Below are 18,663 nucleotides of genomic sequence, written 5' to 3' on the forward strand. Positions count from 1 at the left end.
TGGTGGAATAACTTTCAAATTTTCGGTCGATGATGTATTTATGCTAGTAAATGTACAATAAAGATGAAAAGACATGGGAAAAAGTACCAACATGTAATTATTATTATATACATACTATTACATACGTGATTATTTAATTATTTCACGTACAAGGTAAACCATTTAAATCGGAACACATAAATGCTTGTTATTAACGATTTTAAAGGGCACATGGTAAAATTTTTTCAAGGTAATTTTTCAAAGATTTCAAGGTCATCGGTACTTTCCCAAATGAAATGATACATTTGATTGAATATTCCTTTAGAGCATGAAAAACACTCAATCTGTAAAGGAAAAAGTTACTTCAAATGACCTCAGAAATCATTTTTGGAGACACCCTGTATGTACTTTACTAATTGATTACTAAAATTGATAATTTATAATCGAATTTGGTTGTAACCAGCCTCGTACCTCGTCATACACCACATATTAGGTGTATGCAAAACCTTTAGTCTTTTTCCTTCAATTTTATTTCATTAAATATTAAATTTTCCTTCAATCTTATTTCATGAAATATTTAATAGATGCCCCTCTTTACGTTTGCTTATATCTGTGAACCTGTTACGAGCACGATCCACTAATTTATTTTAGTTTTATTTGAAATATCTGATCAAGCAGATTTTTATTCTCTGCTGAAGTTCAACAATATTTTCTATGGGCGACTTCTCTTGATCGTAAACTTATCGTACTAAAATTCTCCACAGATTCTCAATCAGGTTCAGACGAGAGTCATGATCATAATTCTATTTCAAAATCTTGAAACCAATTTTTTACAATAGAGGCGAATAAATTGCAGCACTGTCTTGTTGGTAAATCGTTATTTTGTGTTCTATTTCAGTAATGAAGGGCAAATTCATCCATGTAACATGTTCTGATATCGCCACAGCATTCGGTTTATTCTTCACACGTAAAATTGTATTTTTAAAATTCGTTTTAAGTGTTGCTCAAATTATTATTGACCGACAACCCGGACGCCTCAGTGACTAGATCCATTTTTATTTTCATAGATCGTGCCAGTAATAGTGAAAATCATCAGGCACATCGATACTGAACATTTTCTTGCTCCGTATTAGGGAAAGGGACCCAATTGTTGTGGAGGGTACCCATTACTGTGCCTATATTAATTATACTTATTTTTAAAGCACAATGAATATTAAAAAAAGAGATATATTCAATATTTAAGATATTTCAGAGATATTTTAAAGTAAATAATTTAATATCTCTTTTTTAATATTCGTTATGCTTTAAAAATAATTAATGTAAGCACTTATTAGTAACTTACATTAATATAGGTTTCTAAAAGGATTTTCTCGCAACTTTCAATCTTCCATCGACCTGATATTTTTTTAGCAAAGAAGTGACCTTTATTGTCCTATCATCTAAGTGCCCGAAATCGAAGGTCCAAAAGCAAGGAGCAATGTGTGTAAGCGGTGGAAAGATTCTCGTTAACGAATCGGGCTTCCGTCACCCATGGAATTTCTTTTGGCCATGGTGTCAGTTTCTCGTCGCGTCGCGAAAAGAAACACGCTCGATAACGCCTCGGAGGCGTGCGTGTTCGAGAGTTTGAACGAAGGTGTTCGATTTCGCAAAAACATGTCATTCGGGGAAGGGTCGAATTCGAATTCAGCTGGCAGTCACCCGGTATTATTGATCAAAACTTTACCTATCATCTGACAGCTTGTTGTCCGGTGTTACCATGGCATCGCCGATTATTCGAATCCGCTTCTCTCGTTCGTCTCTTTCTTGCTCGTTCCTTCGTCCGCGCAGAGTCACTCTCTGGCGAACCCGGCGAGGATTTAAACGGGGAAAGTTTCGCCCCGGAACTCGGCCACGTCGAACTACCGAAAATTAAGAGAGCCCGCCCATTAGCGCTTCCAGCCCTAATTGCCCCTCTTATCGGTGACTTCGACGTGCCGGGTTCGGGAAACCGGTGAATAACTTGTCCATCGAATCCATCAACGGGGGTCGTAGCCATCAAAATAATCAGGGGTTCAATGAAACTTAATATTGAGAAATTATCGATAAATTAACAATCTTGTAAACCAAAATAATTGCATTAACATCACACTTTGGTTAGATTTGTTTAAGAGATCAAGTGTCCCGTGGCACCGGACACAGTAAAAGTTACTAATAATAATTTGCAACGATCGCAAATAGAATCGTTAGACTGCGGATTTTATGCGTTTATGACAAATCGCTGCAATTTAACACAGCGTAAAGATTGAAAGAATTGAATAATACATTACTTTCAACCTAGTAAAATTATTTCAAAAAGGGAAAAGTTCTTACAACAAATGCAGAAAATTGTTATTTTGCATAAAGATCCGCAGTATAATAATCGTCATAACATTCCGGGGTATCGTCACAACCTCGTTCGCAAATTAATATGTACATGTACAATATGTAAGCACACAATAAGTAAAATTTACAAATAATGATTTTTCAATATAAGGAGGTTAATAATTTTCGACGGGGAATGATGAACTACATCGATTGGTATATTAAAAAATACATGGTTCCATTAAAAAAATTGAAATTAAAATTACGTCCCTCTTAAAACCATATAATTTTTGTTTGCACATTTTTTGGTATTATTAATAATTTCAGATATTCGAGTGGGATCGCATGAAATGGTAACACCCTGTACATATGTACAGTATATTCACAATCAGACCCAGGCAGTTCTGAAATAACATTATTTGAAATATTATTTCAAATATATATTTTATTTCATAATTACTTCCATGCCTGCGATCACTTTTGCGACCACTACTTGAAATATTATTACAAATATCTTTCAAATATAATTACAAAGATCTTCATCATTATCTCAGATTTCAGTTCAGTTCTACACTGACATCCTTTGTTGCATATTATTTTGAGGACTTTTGACAAACTTGAAATAAAAAAATATCGAAATGATATACTATTATTTCACATAAATCAATAGTATTTTTATCTTCAAATAACGGGGTGAAATAAATTATTTCAAGTAGTTATTTTTTGTTTTTATTGCAAATCAAATTTGCCCAGACCTGTGTATATCTTTTGAGATTGGTAAAATTAAGTTCCATGATTAGACAGTAAATTCTGTGAGTTGGGAGGATTACCTTTGCAATTTTATAATTTGATGGGATAGTTTGCTCATCCCTGCCCCGCTTTCGGAGAAACAGAAACGGTTGTCTATCGTGCGCTCGATCGGGACAAGAAAGTTCAAGCTGCCGTTGCTTGCCAAGAAATTTTCGAGGCCTCGTTCCACGATCGGGCCGGGCCGATTGCTAGACCGTCGATTTGTTTGTGACACGAGAAACGAGCTTAGAAATTACTTCGCCCTCTATACCATGCTAGAATTCCCGATTCCAGAGCACTCGAATCATTTGCTGAGCCTCGCTAAAACCAAAGTTGGGTAATATTCAAATTGTTCCGAATAAATATTTATCTAAAATAACTGTCCGAATTAACTATTTCTAGTCGATTATTTTATTCGAAGAATAATTATTCATTATTCGTAACAAGTTATTCTCTCTATTTAATCGAATAACTCATCATTATTTATTTGAATATTCTATTCGAATACACTGTCCAACAAAATTAAACTTTTTTCGAGTTTTGCAATACCTGTTGGGTGATTCTTATACACTTTGTCATCCTAAAACCGAATCTGAAAGTAGAATTGCTCTATCACGCAACGTTTTCGAAAAATTTTGGTTTTTGTAAAAATGCCCGATTTTGATACGAAACGACGTGTTACGCAAAAACTAAACACGCGAGAAAGTTCAAATTTGAGTCAAGAGATAGAGGGGACTCTCCTCTACATATTCATATAGTCAATTATATTTTTATGTACTTCCTAATAGTTGTAAATGGTTGTTAAAATTTGAAAATGTGCCGACGCGGGTACTTTGTACGCTCTATTTTTGTATTTATGTGAAAAATCCTTTATCTAGCAGGAATTTACTATACAGGAATGCATTCTACAGACATTTCTGGTAAAGAAACCATTCACGAAAAGTATTTGGTTCCCTTAATGTACGAGAAGGATCAGAAAATGTTAATTGACAGCGTGTGCGCGACGCGTTCGCGCCAGACGGCCATTGCAGCCTTTTCGCGACTCGCCAGGGCCGTCGCTATGCGTAGTCGACGTTGGTACCACTCATGTATGTCTTTGCTTACTATTTACATACATTTTTTTTGTCTTTTTGGGTGCCAATCATTACAAAAGATTATAAAAATACGAGTTATATTCACATTTCATTGTGGAAATGCTTAAGAAAGAAAATTGACCGCAGCAATGCGGTGACTGGAAAATTTTATTTTCAGTAATTGTTGTTTTATCTTTATAATTGTAATACCAATGGACATTCAAGATTCTTCCGATTAAAATAAGTCCAAACACTATGTAAATGGGACTATTTTTATCGATTTTATTGATCGAAGTACATAATTAAGACATAGATCTCTCTATATTAAATCGATAAAATCTCGCGGAAGTGTATAAATCAGCCGGACTGTTTTTGTTCTATTCATGACGAAATTATTTTAAAATCAAAACAAGGAATACAATTCCAGCATTAATCTTTCATCAAGATATTTCAACAATGGAAAAACGTTACAAAGGAAAAGACTTATGTGCGGATGCTTGCTGATTACTGCTGGACACTTATTATTGAAAATCGGGATACCAGGAACAAACGTCAAGCAAGGCGGAAACATTTTAAATTTGTTTACATCAGAAATAGGTAAGTTTTTGTATTCAATTTTCTTTATTAAGCATTTCCACAATGAAATATGAATATAACTCGTATTTTTATAATCTTTTGTAATGATTGGCACCCAAAAAGACAAAAAAAAATGTATTTAATTAAGCATAGTAAGCAAAGACATACTTGAGTGGTACCAGCGTCGACTACGCATAGCGACGGCCCTGGCGAGTCGCGAAAAGGCTGCAATGGCCGTCTGGCGCGAACGCGTCGCGCACACGCTGTCAATTAACATTTTCTGATCCTTCTCGTACATTAAGGGAACCAAATACTTTTCGTGAATGGTTTCTTTACCAGAAATGTCTGTAGAATGCATTCCTGTATAGTAAATTCCTGCTAGATAAAGGATTTTTCACATAAATACAAAAATAGAGCGTACAAAGTACCCGCGTCGGCACATTTTCAAACTTTAACAACCATTTACAACTATTAGGAATTACATAAAAATATAATTGACTATATGAATATGTATAGGAGAGTCCCCTCTATCTCTTGACTCAAATTTGAACTTTCTCGCGTGTTTAGTTTTTGCGTAACACGTCGTTTCGTATCAAAATCGGGCATTTTTACAAAAACCAAAATTTTTCGAAAACGTTGCGTGATGGAGCAATTCTACTTTCAGATTCGGTTTTAGGATGACAAAGTGTATAAGAAGCACCCAACAGGTATCGCAAAATTTTTTTGGTGTTGGACAGTGATATCGATTGAAAAATTATTCAAACTATGCGAATAATTGTTGACTGTTTTCGTTTTTACGTAATTTTAGAAGAATATTTCAGATCAATTTCGTCCTGTACGAATAAATTCTTATTGGAATAAAATCTTATTCGGATAAATGTTTGTCTAAATAAATTTTTATTCGATTGGATATTTATTCGACAGTGTCGAATAAAATTGTATTCGTTAGTATTTATCTCCTATCTGTCATCCGAATAAAATTTTGCTGAACTCTGGATAAAACCATGTTGCACGACAAATTTTTCTCTGATGCAAATTTACAATTACAAATCACACATTACGCAACTTATTCGCGATATTGATATTCCATATTATTAATTTAATACAGCAGGCTAATCGATGTATGTATTTGAAATTATACTCAACACACAGACAAATTGATCTACACGTTTGGAACTATATTCAACAATAATATACAGTGGAGGACAAAAGTATTCGCACACCCTTCGGACAGGAATAAATTCTTTAAAATTGGTCCGAACGACTTGAATTTATTTGAGATATTAGAAGACTTAGATAATGTGTCAAACGGTTTTTTAAGACTTGCTACTGGTCGCAATTGCGTTGAAAAAAAGTGAAGGTCACGATTTTCAACCTCTTTATCTGAACCTATAATGAAAATTTAAAACATGCCATTTTTAAACCCACGTTATATGCATGTACAAAATTTCATAACAAATCCTGGAATACAAACATCTGTATATACATTATCTAGCTATAGTATGTCTGAATATACAAATATCTAGCCTATAATTGTCCCAGAACTATCCCCACTATCGTGGGATATACCCCGTGAAGGGCCACGAAAATAATGAAAAATAAAGGTACTTAGGTATTATGTTTACATTCCTCTGCGACCAAGAAGTTCGCTGTCCTTTTCTACGTTCGGCGTAGATCAAAGAATAGTGTCTCCTCTCCGATATATGTCCCTGGCCAGACCCATGTTGTGGACATTTATCAAGTAACCACTGTAGTTTGCTCTAATAATAATAGTAAATGTTCGTTCTATGAATTTAAACATTCATACACAGAAACGATGTGCCAACATTTTTAGTTTGTCTTTACGGAGTAATACAAAATCGAATATAGATTTCTAATTTTTAACAGTAAGAGTGTTTTATATTAATATGCATTTGTTACAGCTTACAGAAAATGGAGAATGACAGTTTGTTCACCTCTTTGCTGGATGATTCATTTTCCGACAATGAGACAGTCGATGAAGATGCGGATTATTCGTCGAAGATAAAAATATCCTTTCCAATAAATTTTACATTAGTCACTTTGAACATTCAAATTATATTAAGCAGGTATTGTTGTCAAGCGCGCATTTTCATATTCAGCTTTCAAAGCGTACGTAGTACGTAAAGTTTTGTTCCAATAATTTAACAAATTTGACATCTTAAACAAATGGGAGAGGAAAAATATTGTTCAGTAAAAATGTGGCTATCGTCTGTACTATGATCGTTCATTAAAATTAAGTGTAAACAAAATGGCACCATGTTAAAGAGGTCCTTGTTTTCTCCATATGATTCTCACAGTGATTTGTTAATTGCAGGAGCATTTCTGCGAATATTTTAATAATTTTGATACGGGCGAGAATGGCAACTTTTTGGAATATTTATGAAAAATTTCATTAAAAACTGACGCACCGGTGTGAAGATATCACGGCAACCGTTTGGAGAAGCATTGTTCAACAAAAAGGAATTAGATGTACTTACAATTCAGTTAATCACCTTCTCGAATTTTTAAAAAATACTTGGGGACTTGCTCCATTTTACGCTTTGTCAATAGCTCGCTCCCATAGCCTTATCAATAGCACAATCATTAACCCTAGCACTCCCAAGCCTCGAGCCGTCACGCGGATTCCCGGGGGGGGGGGGCTCCTCGAACCCATACTCTTCTTTGCTCATTTCCCCTAAAAAAATTGTTTTTTAAAGAAAGTTTTGTAATACTTAAATGTCTAATACTTTATGAACATTTTACATTGCATTTAGATGTATATTTATAAAATAGAAAATAGATATATAACTCTCTTCTCTCCGAATGAGTATCCACTTCTGACTTCATTGAATGCTTGACTGTAACTGAAAATGCTGCATCGTTCCTTGCCAATCAGTTCCGTGAATCAATTCTTGGTTCTGGTATTATTTGTTACTCTTTGGAGATAAAAGAAGTTTTTCAGAGTACTGAACTTAAATGTACAAACGACAATAAATAATTTTTTGAGAATTTCCCACCCACGAAAAATAGTCCTAATAAAGTTTGATAGTCCTTAAAGTTTTCCAACCTATGGGTTCGAAGAGCCCTCCTCTTGGGTGTGCTAGGGTTAATTTTGTTCAATTTTTCAGATATGGGTGGGGGGGGGGGGTTAAGTACTTGCATTCGACATTTCCCTCCCGAAGGCTTTAAATGATTTCTTGTAATTTAATAGAACGTCATTCAAACATGGTTTTTGTATTTTTAAATTGATTAACATTTTTATTTATTTGTTTTTATCGTTGTGACTTGCGCCTCTGGTATTTTCCCAAAAATTTGCCGCCCTGGGCTAATAGCCCTTATAGCCTCCCCCCAAATCCGCCACTGCTATCTTTGTGAGACCGAGAATATTCGAGAGATGCAAAAAGTCGACTGTTTCACATTTCTAGACCAGAATACCCCTTAATCTGACATCAAAGTTGTATCAAATTTTCTTAACGTTATGATAATTACGAAGCATTGGAAAGCCCAAGCCAGGGGACGTTCGATGGGAATCTCCTGCAACAGGCACTGCAAGAATGCTTGTCCTCTTGTCCAGACAATTCACTGGATGAAAAAATCTTCAAAGAAACGCTCCCTATTGGGCACCGTCTATTGTCTGAGGTAATCTCACATGAAATTATTTTATTAAACATTAGGCACTCGAATCAGTTTCTATCGTTTACTAGTAGTTGTCAGAACTAATAGTTCTTGTGTGTACGTGATAGCATGTACATATTTGATAGTACCAGTAATCATTTTAAATACTCTATTATTTGTATTTTCAAAACAACATAAAAACTTTATTTACATTTGACGTTTAATCAAATAGATTATTTTCAAATAGTATTTGATTTTAATCATTTTTTATTTCAATTACATTGTTCAAATAAAATAATAAATAATTTCACCTCAAAAAGAGGTTATTAGAAGTAACTAAATTAATTATTAAATTGAGATATGCTAATTTTTGTAGTTTAAGCTGCATTCATTTTTAAAATTGTTCTTTAGTACACAAAGTAAATAGAGTTTTGGAGAGAACGAATTATTTAGTTTAAATAGAACTTTAAAGAATTAAATAATTGTGAAAAAATTCTTTGGCTGTTCAAATAAACTAACATATGATTGTTTCAAATGGCATGTAGCCAAATAAGATAATATATTATCTTAACGATTGTTTTCCAAACAGTTTATTTCCATAATGCCCAAACCTGGTACTATAAACAAGCTTTAAAATTTATTATACCTACGACATCTGAGCCTAGCGTCTTAGAAAATTAGATTAGAAGTGTTGAATTTCGTGTACATGTGGGGGAGGAGCTGCTGCATTCTTTCATTTTAAAGTTTAAAGAAAAGTGCAGTTCAAAGTTATCTATTAATTGTAAATGTTTGTGGTAACAATGCGTTATCCAAAAGAAGTAGTAAAGATTGGTTTCAACCATTTAAAAATTATGATTTTTCAAGAAAAAAGAATCGTTGGCTCCAAGCTATTGCAAGCTAATAAAATATTATCACTAGACCCCGGATCCTTATGCAAAATAAAAAGTTTGTGAATCAGTTGCAAGACACAGGAGCTAAATATAAATTTATACTTATATTTCACTAATAATTGTAATGCAGCGGAAAGAATATATTAATACTTTTAAAGTTAATCTTTTCACTGTTCTCAATTTGACTAATTTTTGTTATAAATGCATAAAATCCGACGTCTAATTATCACGTTCTGTCAGCACTAAATTTGTGGAGTACTAAAGATGAATAATTTACAATAATTTATTAATATAACAGAAATGTATTTATTCGGATAAAGAAACAAATTCATTGAATAATTCTTCATAAATACACCTTTACAATTTAAATAGTTATAAATTAAAAAATTGGGCGGCCCCGACTTTGACGGATCTCGTAGTTTTAGTGTTAACTAATAATATACTTGAATATTCATTAATTTCATTTTTCATTTTAAGCATATTTATATTAATTTTCTCAAAGGCTCTGGAACAAATTGGCAAATTGATAAGCACCGACAAAGATGCTTTGGATAACATAAAGCGACAGTTGTCAATTTCCTATGAATTGTTAATCATGTGGGAAAAGTCGATGGAACGTGTTTCGAAACTCTCTAAAACGTCTGCGGTTAATTTGCAATTCTTACTGGAGGATGCATCTGCTATAATTGAATTGATCTTCAAACACTGTCGTGCAAGGTAAAATCCACGTACAAACAAATGCTTACTCATTTCTGTAATAACGACACGTTTTGTGCCATGTGAGTCACGTGTAGGCTACAAGTATATACGGTGTCCCGGCAAAACCACACGATTCGCTATTTAAACAGAGAAACGCGATGTAAACAATTAATGTTTGCCAAAATTATAGGAACTATCAAAATATATAACTTTTATTCATTCCAAGATTATTTAAACATTTCTCATGAAGACATTGTTATAATATCAATACTCCATTTCGGCTTAGATCAAGACTTTACTGTAATATTATTCGCAGCGTGATTGTTCATTGTTTTATGCTCTTCTTTATGTTATACTAAAAATTGCAAGTATGAAAGCATAGAACACGAAATAATAAATATTACCTTTTTTTCGTAACACCTACCAAGCCTTAAAAGTAATTGATACATGTTGTCTTATAAAAATGATGAGATTGAATTTATTTGGATTTTGTGCGGTTCGCATTATAATACATGCTCTAATAAAGAAGCTTCTTTACAATTTCAGTAATTGTAAAATAAAAAATCTGGAATCGGTCTTTTTGACCGGCGGTGGTGGGTTTAGTGTTAAATGCTTTTACCCCATCGCTGTTTCTAGAACACATTTATCTACCGGCGCTTAATTCCTAATTTTTCAAAGTCTATGCTCAAGGATTTTTAATAGTTCCTTCAACAAAAACATCAATTTCAATCGTAAACCTACAACTCACCCCCAACGATGTAATCTAATGTTTTTTCTTAGGATCATTATTGTATAAAGTATGATTTTTAAGCGACAATTTGGTACAGCACACTCATTGAAAATCCGATGAATAAGCTTCCGGTAGATAAAGTGTTGATACGAGTCGACCGCGATCGGGTGAATCGATATCTCTCTAGGTGACAGAAAAGCAGAATTTTCTTTTGCAGCACGAAATTCTACGGAACTTTGTTCGAGGGCGTATCGGAAAAATTAACGAATCTCTTTCGTAAGGCGAAGACGATCTTGAACCTATTCCTGGCCACTTTAGAAGGTGTAATCGTTTTCGACACGGATACGCAATCGGAAACGGAGTTGCTGGTGAAAGGTGAGCGATCCTATTACGTCTTAACGATTCTTTAACCCGAGCCATTTTTACCCTTATCGCGTATGCCCAATACGTACGCGAAAATATTGCCACTTCGGTAACATAAGGCAAGGAACCCAAGTACACGTATCTCACTACACGTGCATATCACGATGTACGATAAATTCCTTTGGCAACACTGCATATTAGGAGGAAATTGATATTAACAATCATTAAACAATCATTTTTATGCTTAAATATTGTTAATTTTTGTTTAATTTATTAATTTTATTGTTAAATTTCATTTTTTGTAAATAAGTACCATTACATGTACATTAGTAACCAAATGTAGATTTTTGTAAAAAATTTTGCCATGTGCCGCACTCTCTAGAGTGCCAAAAATCGAAAAATATTACATTAATTGTAGACGAATGTTGCAATAATAATTCTGTACAATGGAAAGTCCTCGCCAAGGTATATGCATTCTTTTTGCATTTAATAAAGTAGATTTATTTTTTGTATAAATTTTCAACGGTGGTATTATTTATTACTTGCATATAACACTTCACATTAACATATAACAAAAACGGAAAAATATATCCTGAGATTCTTACATATTCGCATATATTACTTGTTATAGTTCAAGAATTTTATAGTTTTCTTTGCAACTAATTGCTACTCTTAATTTTGTAAACTTTTTAAGAAGTTCCCATATTTTTCTTCTAGGATCTATTGTGGAAAATTTGTTAATTTCTTTTTAAATTTATTATTTGTTTTTTTAAATTTCATTTTCTGTGAATAATTAACAATATATATACTATATATAATTTTATATAAATAAAACACCGAATTATGTGCTAGATTTATTTAACAATATTATGTAATGTTATTTACAAATTAAAGAAACGGTGTGAAAATCAAATCATAAGTATTATAGTTTCATTAGAAATATTGAATAAAAAAGATCTACTTATTTTCACAAGCAAAACATTTTCTAGATTTGTAGAACTTAAATTATTTCTATAATCGTTCAGTATAAACTTCAGTACTGAAAAAGCACGTTTATCACAAACTTACGTAGTAGGAACGCCATGAATAATGAGCGCTGTCTTGTGAAAATACGGAAATTTATATTTCAAATACCACTTTAGAATTTGACCAGAATAATCATTTAATACTGTTATGATATTATTCCTTATAATAATATTTGACATTCGTTATATGTAATCTTCGAGAACATTTTTCATATTGATTAAGAAAAGATCTGTTCCTGTTATAGAAACACTTTTACTTTTGTTATCAATTTTACTCAAACCAAAAATTATGATCTTAAGAATTCTTTTCTGTTCTCATTGGAAAAACTTTTTCACAGGAGAATTTTTTGAAAAAGTACTACATTTAATATATATTCCAATGTAACTGATGAAAAAGTTCTGGAACCCTTTCGGACCATGATTTATAAGATGTTATTCTTTAACTTCTAAAAAATAATGAGAAAGTTACAACAACGGTAGATAAAATAGAAAATGCATAGAGCGAATAATTGAAAATCGCTCATTTCAAATTGCTTCGTAAGAAAATGCATGAAATGTAAAAAGTCAAACTCCATTTTTCAATCAAAAGTTGATATTTATATAGTATGTGAAAATTGGTAAAGAAATGGCAAAGAAATATAATTAACATTCGTGGAGAGGATTAAAGATAACTAGCGCAAGACAAATATAAAACATGTTACTTTTCCTAACGCTTGACGATTTATTTTAATTTATAAATATTTGCAGTACCGTATGTTTAACTTTTTCGTGTATTCGATATAGTGATTGGTAGAATCGGAAGTTTGGTCAGCATCGCGCATGCATTGGATCTAAAGACGTTCGTTGAAACGTCCAAAATGTTCGGTAAGCTAGCGATAACTTACCAGCATGTTGCAAAACGAGTGAATCCAACAGACATCACGTTGCACCTTGAACAGTTAGCGAAAAACGTGGCGTCAATGCTTTTTTCGCTGCAGGTACGTGACAACCGGTAAATGGTCACTAGAGTCAGGATGTTTGTGGACGTAAAATATGTAAAAAACATCTGGCATTTATGCTCGTTATATTCCAATATGCATGAAGCATATGCAAATATGTAAGATGTACGTAGCATGCATTTTAACTATATGTATATACTGCATTAATTCTACAGGGTGTCCTATTCCTACGCCCCCCTACGCGCTACGTTCTAAAACAATGTTGTCTAGGTTACGAATTCACATTCTGTTAATATATATTCACATGCATATGCATTTTCATGAACATCCAGATTCTAATGATCAGAAAGTGTATTGAAAACTATTTAGAACAAACAAATGGTTTTATTTATAATTTGCGTCTTTGTAAAAACGACCCCTTAAGGACTTGAACTTTAATAATACAAAGTTGATCGAGCTAAAAAGAACTGTTTACTATGGTATACTTTTCTATATCTTTATCATCACCAGTGACATGCACGTGACCTCACTTATGTGTAGTGCATCCTGTTTTATGCATCTAAATATTAATTATATATCCGAATAGAGTTGCAAGTTCATTTGCAAATCAATCCGATTTGTTTCGTCTTTAATCCGCCTCTTATTAAACAATACATAAACATGAAATGAAATTTATTCTGATGATTAATATTTGTCGATTTAGAATTCCCTTAATAATACTGACGAGAAGAGGATAAAGGTGATTGGTCATTCTTTAAAAATTTTGGACAAATTGCTGGCAGCCTATTGTTCCACTATAAACAATGAAACGCTTCTGTGCGTGGTCGAACTCCTTCTACAAATGCATAGGTATTCGATTACGTTAAATATTTGCTTAATGTCGTTTTTATTAATCTATAGTGTTTATGCTGTTCTACGACGTTAGATATAACCCTTCCTGTTTGAAGAGATATCATATTTCTGATAAAATGATCGAATTAATAAATGCTCACGTTGCACGAGGCATCGAGCCATTTTTGAATACTATTTTCAAACACTCTGATTTCAAGCAGGTACATTTGTGATAATATAATTAATCCAATTTCTCGTTCTGCAAGATCGAATACTCATTCCTGAAACTTTCAGGTATTTTTCGAATACAACAATCGAACAACTTTCGATAAACTGAGTTATCATTTGTTAATAATCAGCGTTATGAAAAAATTAGTGAACACGCCTTACGAACAACACTGCGAATGGACGCTGGGTACAGAGTCGATTATCGATGTCGCATTGACAAGTATTTCTGACAGTAAGTATTTACGGGGAACCTGCTAATAGAGATGAAAGCCATTTTGAAAGTATTGTTTCTACATTTATTTATAATACAAATGGCGCCGTTATGATCGATATCCGGAATGAGTAAACCTTTGGAAAAGTAGATTGTTCTAATAAATATTGCTAGTAAAGCTGTTACTCTTTTTAAAAACTATTTTTAATTTGTTATAAGTTCAAAAAAAAAAAAATTATGTGTCTTCATAACTATAAGTAAATATTTTCTCAAGAGTTATACGTATGCAAGTATATCGAGGAATATTGTTTCATTATACATTTCAAAAGTGCAGGATGAAATTTGTGCGGGGGACATAAAGTTGCTCGGTGGTCACGACGTTGGAGAAAAGCCAAGATTGGCCACATTGTATGAAACCACGCAAGTCCTAATTTGTGGTTTAATCAGTCAGATTCCTCCGGATGGTTTTTGCGCTATCGAGCTAATTTTATTGAAGCACGTATTCAGCGATCGGCTTTGGAGTGCTCTGCTTAGCACAGACATTTGGTGTTTCATAGCAAGGTTTGTATACTGTATTCATTGGCCACTTGTTACTACGCATTGTCCAACGGATACAGTTCGGGTATCCATAATTTGATATAAAAATGTCTGCAATATTTAATACAAAATCATAAATATCAAATTACTGTCGGTCGATGCGCTACAGCAGTAATGGGCACGGTACGGGCCCTACGGTGCCCCATGGTGCTCCACAGTAACGGTGCTTACTGGTGGGCGCTATGGTGGGCAAGGTATTGTCTCAATTCAGACAAAAATGCCCATCCCTGCACTACAGGAATATAAGTACTAATTTTATCTTTGTTTGATTTATTACCTGACCTTGACGATTGTGATTGTCGTATTCAAATGATAAATAAATTGGGTTGTAACGAAAATTCATAGCGTTTTTCAATAGAGATTCATAGATAAAATTGAGATATTTATTCATAGATTTATTCAATAACATGATGAGTTACTTAAAAAATGGCAAAAAGTAATAGAACAGAATGGAAAATATTTTATTCAATAAATAACTGAATAATTATCTTAATTTTATCTTTGAATTTTGATTTAAAGACGCTACGAGCGTTCATTCCAACCCAATACATAGTAGCGTTAATATAAAAATGAAAGAATTTAGTAAATCGAAAATTGATATGAATGAATTGCTTTTCTTTGTATACATTAATGTCAGTATTCAAAAATCAAGTATCGGTAGACAAAAATCAATCAGAACTAGTAAAAAATCCAATTTTAATTGAAAATGGATCTGCCCGTTTATTTTGATTGTTGTAAAACAGTCTCGAATGCCACACTGATTACCTGTGATTCTGTTGCAACAAGTAATATTATTTACAGAATTGGTTCATCAGAATTATGCGCGAACCACGTAAAATATTTGTTAAAAGTTTACGCAGCGTTGATGCAGCGACGCAACAGTTTCGAAGTTGTTATTTTGGAGAACTTAATTGGAAGATTGTACAGTTTACTTTCCGAGGAGACAAGGCATTCTATTATAACGGAGCTCGATGATCTTGAGAATCCGTCCTGGACTGCTGTTGCGTGTTTCTTGCCGTCGAAAACGACATCGTTTCTGCAGAAACGTTTGGCCTGTGTACTGAACGAAATCCCGGAAGCATTTCTGGAATTGCAACGACAACCCACGATGCAAAATTGGAATCGCATTGTAAGTCGCATCGGCTGGAATACGGTGGCGGACAAAAGAAAGTTTAAAATTGGAATTTTTGTATATGAGTGTTAAGAACTTCACCAATAGATGGTTCTTCAAATGTTGGTAACATTCATCTAATCCAGAGCTGTTGAGCGTCTGCCCGTACGGGCATCGATTTTCTTGCCCTGGGCATCCACAGAACGGCGGCCCCTTGCGGGCCAGGCTGCATGTATTTCTCACACACATTGTCACAGCTACGAGGCCGGCTATGGCTGTGGTACGGCCTACCCCCACTCCGCTAAGTCACTTGCCCGTAGCAGTGTGGAGAAAGGTTGAGAAAATCGAGGGGAATATATTGTATCCCCTCTCTGATGACCAAAGTAACACGTGACACGTGTCACGTGACCAGCCTACGGTCTTTGTGGGGGACGTTGGGGTGTGCTCATGGTGGTGGAATATGGTGGTGGAAGGAGAAAAGGAGGAGAGGCCTGACCTCGTGACGCGTTCGTTGTCTGTCAGAGTGTACTGGCAGAGAGAGAGGGTAACTTTTCCCCTCGGTTCATGCTCTCTCCCCTCGTCTGGCGACACAGCCCTTGCCCGCTGACAAGCATTTTGAGCAGCTCGTATCTAATCTGAGGCATTCTCGCCACACTTCACACCAAATTGACTATAAGTTGTAATAGACAGCAACAGAGATCCTACAAAGTAATAAAACTACATGTGATTATCAAAATTATAATAAAAAATATATACAATTAAATTTGCTTTTTATCCATCCAGTTTCTCTACTTGTTTCATTGCTTTAAATAAACTGTCAATGTTTTATTCTCTTTTGTAGTTTTCCCGCTCCGATTATTTTATAACATGTAAATATTTATATAAAACTTATAGCCGCTTCGCAATAAAATTTTAGTTTGTAAAAATTGTGATAGACATCGTATACATTATTATTTAAACTTTCTTTTGTCCGCCACTGTATCGCCGGTGTTATTCTGCTCTTTCGAGTTTGCTGCGGTCACTACTTTTTGTTTTCTTTCCCGTCTGTAAGACAACACTGTTACACCTAATCGAGAAACTTAATTACACCGGCGAGGAAAACACTGTGGACATACTTTCGCAAATATGGAATTGCATTTCGAGCACAATCGAGATTTTCGAGGACAGACAACTAGACATAGTGTCGGAATTCATGTGGAAACTGTTCAATGCCACGCAGCCCGAAAATATTCAGGATGACATTTTCTACACGGTATGTGACTTCTCATTGCCATAACAAACTCGACTAATTTAATTACAGTGAAAAATATTCCCATTGTGTAGACAAAACTTACAATAAATAATTTAGTTTAATTGATATAGATGTTCACATATTTTATGTCCTTTTGGAGACATAACTTTATTTATTAAGGTATTCTTAATCCCACTTTTCGCACAATAAGCTACTCGATATTACGAAAAAAATTATTATTATTAATTATACAAAATTACGATGTATACATATAACACGATATTGAAAAATTAACAATGAAATCCTAATAAGATGTAGGTATGCATTATAATTAGATTGCAAATTTTTATGCAAAGTCAACATTTTATACCTGAATTAGAGTGGGGGGACAAGTCTTGATCTGGCGACACTGTGTACAGGTCACCCTATTTGATTTCCGCAATTCCACTATATGTAAATCTTATCTTGTAACTGCAATCTGTTCCAATTGAGAATCCGATGGGACAAATGATTTCAGATCCTAGAGGCAATGTTGACGTCCCTTTTGTGTTTGCCGTCGCATGTGAAGGCGACCGCGTCGCATTTTCTAAAGGATAACGTGAAATCTTTTGGCGATTGCGGCTCTAAAACAGCGAACGCGTTGGCCGAGTTAAATTGTCGGCTTTTGGACGACAATAATCCGTGGGTGCGGCAGGAAGCGTTGGAGTCTTTCGACTACGTGGCTCACGTGTGTCCGAACGAGGATCTTGTTACCAAAATGGCGACAGCAGTTACAAGAAAACCATCACTGACCGATTCTCTTCCAGCTTATTTGTCCGGCACGTGCTACTACGAGCTCCTTGACTTTTCGGACGTGCGACTTTATTTGCAACACGTGGCTAAACATTCCGAAAACACTCGCCACGCTTGCTATCAGTACGAAGAATCGCAAAGGGACGAGAAACTCGCACGAATCGAGACCGAATCGAGCCAGAGTTCCGTCGAAGATCAGCCATCGTCAGGTGTCCTAGACGAACTGGCGAACAAAATATGTGACGAATTGAATGACCTTTTAAAGAAAACCGCTGACATCGGCGATAACACGTTACGAAGATTACAAATAGTCTGTGCGAAAATTTTAAATTTAACTGAATCGTCGAAATGAATTATAAGTTCGGTATTACTTACAATAGATATATATATGGTACACATGTTATTAATGATTACAAGCAAATATACATATACTTTATGGGAAATAAAAATGTTGTACATTAATTACGAGATACAGGAGCTAAATAGAAGTTTACTTCTTTCATTAATAATTTTAACATGTTGCAAATAACATATCGGTATTCATAAACTCTTTTACCCTTTCTACTGTTTGAAGTTGCGCTTTCCACCTATGCCACAAATGCATAAAATTCCGAGCCTAGTAATTGTCGTTTCAAACGTCCTTTA

The 18,663-nt window shown here is 34.2% G+C and overlaps 1 protein-coding gene across 1 annotated transcript; it reads left to right on the plus strand.

The window, feature by feature from the left end:
• Positions 1-6,586: 6,586 nt before the first annotated feature.
• Positions 6,587-18,480, plus strand: LOC143358534 (FIGNL1-interacting regulator of recombination and mitosis). Its single transcript, XM_076795713.1, has 12 exons — positions 6,587-6,785; positions 8,247-8,396; positions 9,765-9,979; positions 10,909-11,066; positions 12,863-13,056; positions 13,721-13,866; positions 13,943-14,069; positions 14,143-14,308; positions 14,617-14,848; positions 15,686-16,013; positions 17,047-17,247; positions 17,744-18,480. The coding sequence occupies exons 1-12, from the start codon at positions 6,690-6,692 to the stop codon at positions 18,368-18,370; spliced, it is 2,640 nt and encodes an 879-aa protein (XP_076651828.1). The 5' UTR covers positions 6,587-6,689; the 3' UTR covers positions 18,371-18,480.
• The last annotated feature ends 183 nt before the right edge of the window (positions 18,481-18,663 follow it).

The sequence above is a fragment of the Halictus rubicundus genome, chromosome 11 (assembly GCF_050948215.1).
Source record: "Halictus rubicundus isolate RS-2024b chromosome 11, iyHalRubi1_principal, whole genome shotgun sequence".
Classification (NCBI taxonomy): Eukaryota; Metazoa; Arthropoda; class Insecta; order Hymenoptera; family Halictidae; genus Halictus; species Halictus rubicundus.

Excerpts from the sequence above, each read along its gene's own strand:
- LOC143358534 (XM_076795713.1), top strand. The coding sequence starts at position 6,690 with ATGGAGAATGACAGTTTGTTCACCTCTTTGCTGGATGATTCATTTTCC. Across the intron at positions 9,980-10,908 it reads TTCAAACACTGTCGTGCAAG|CACGAAATTCTACGGAACTT; the intron begins GTAAAATCCACG and ends TTTCTTTTGCAG. Across the intron at positions 16,014-17,046 it reads TGCAAAATTGGAATCGCATT|ACAACACTGTTACACCTAAT; the intron begins GTAAGTCGCATC and ends CCCGTCTGTAAG.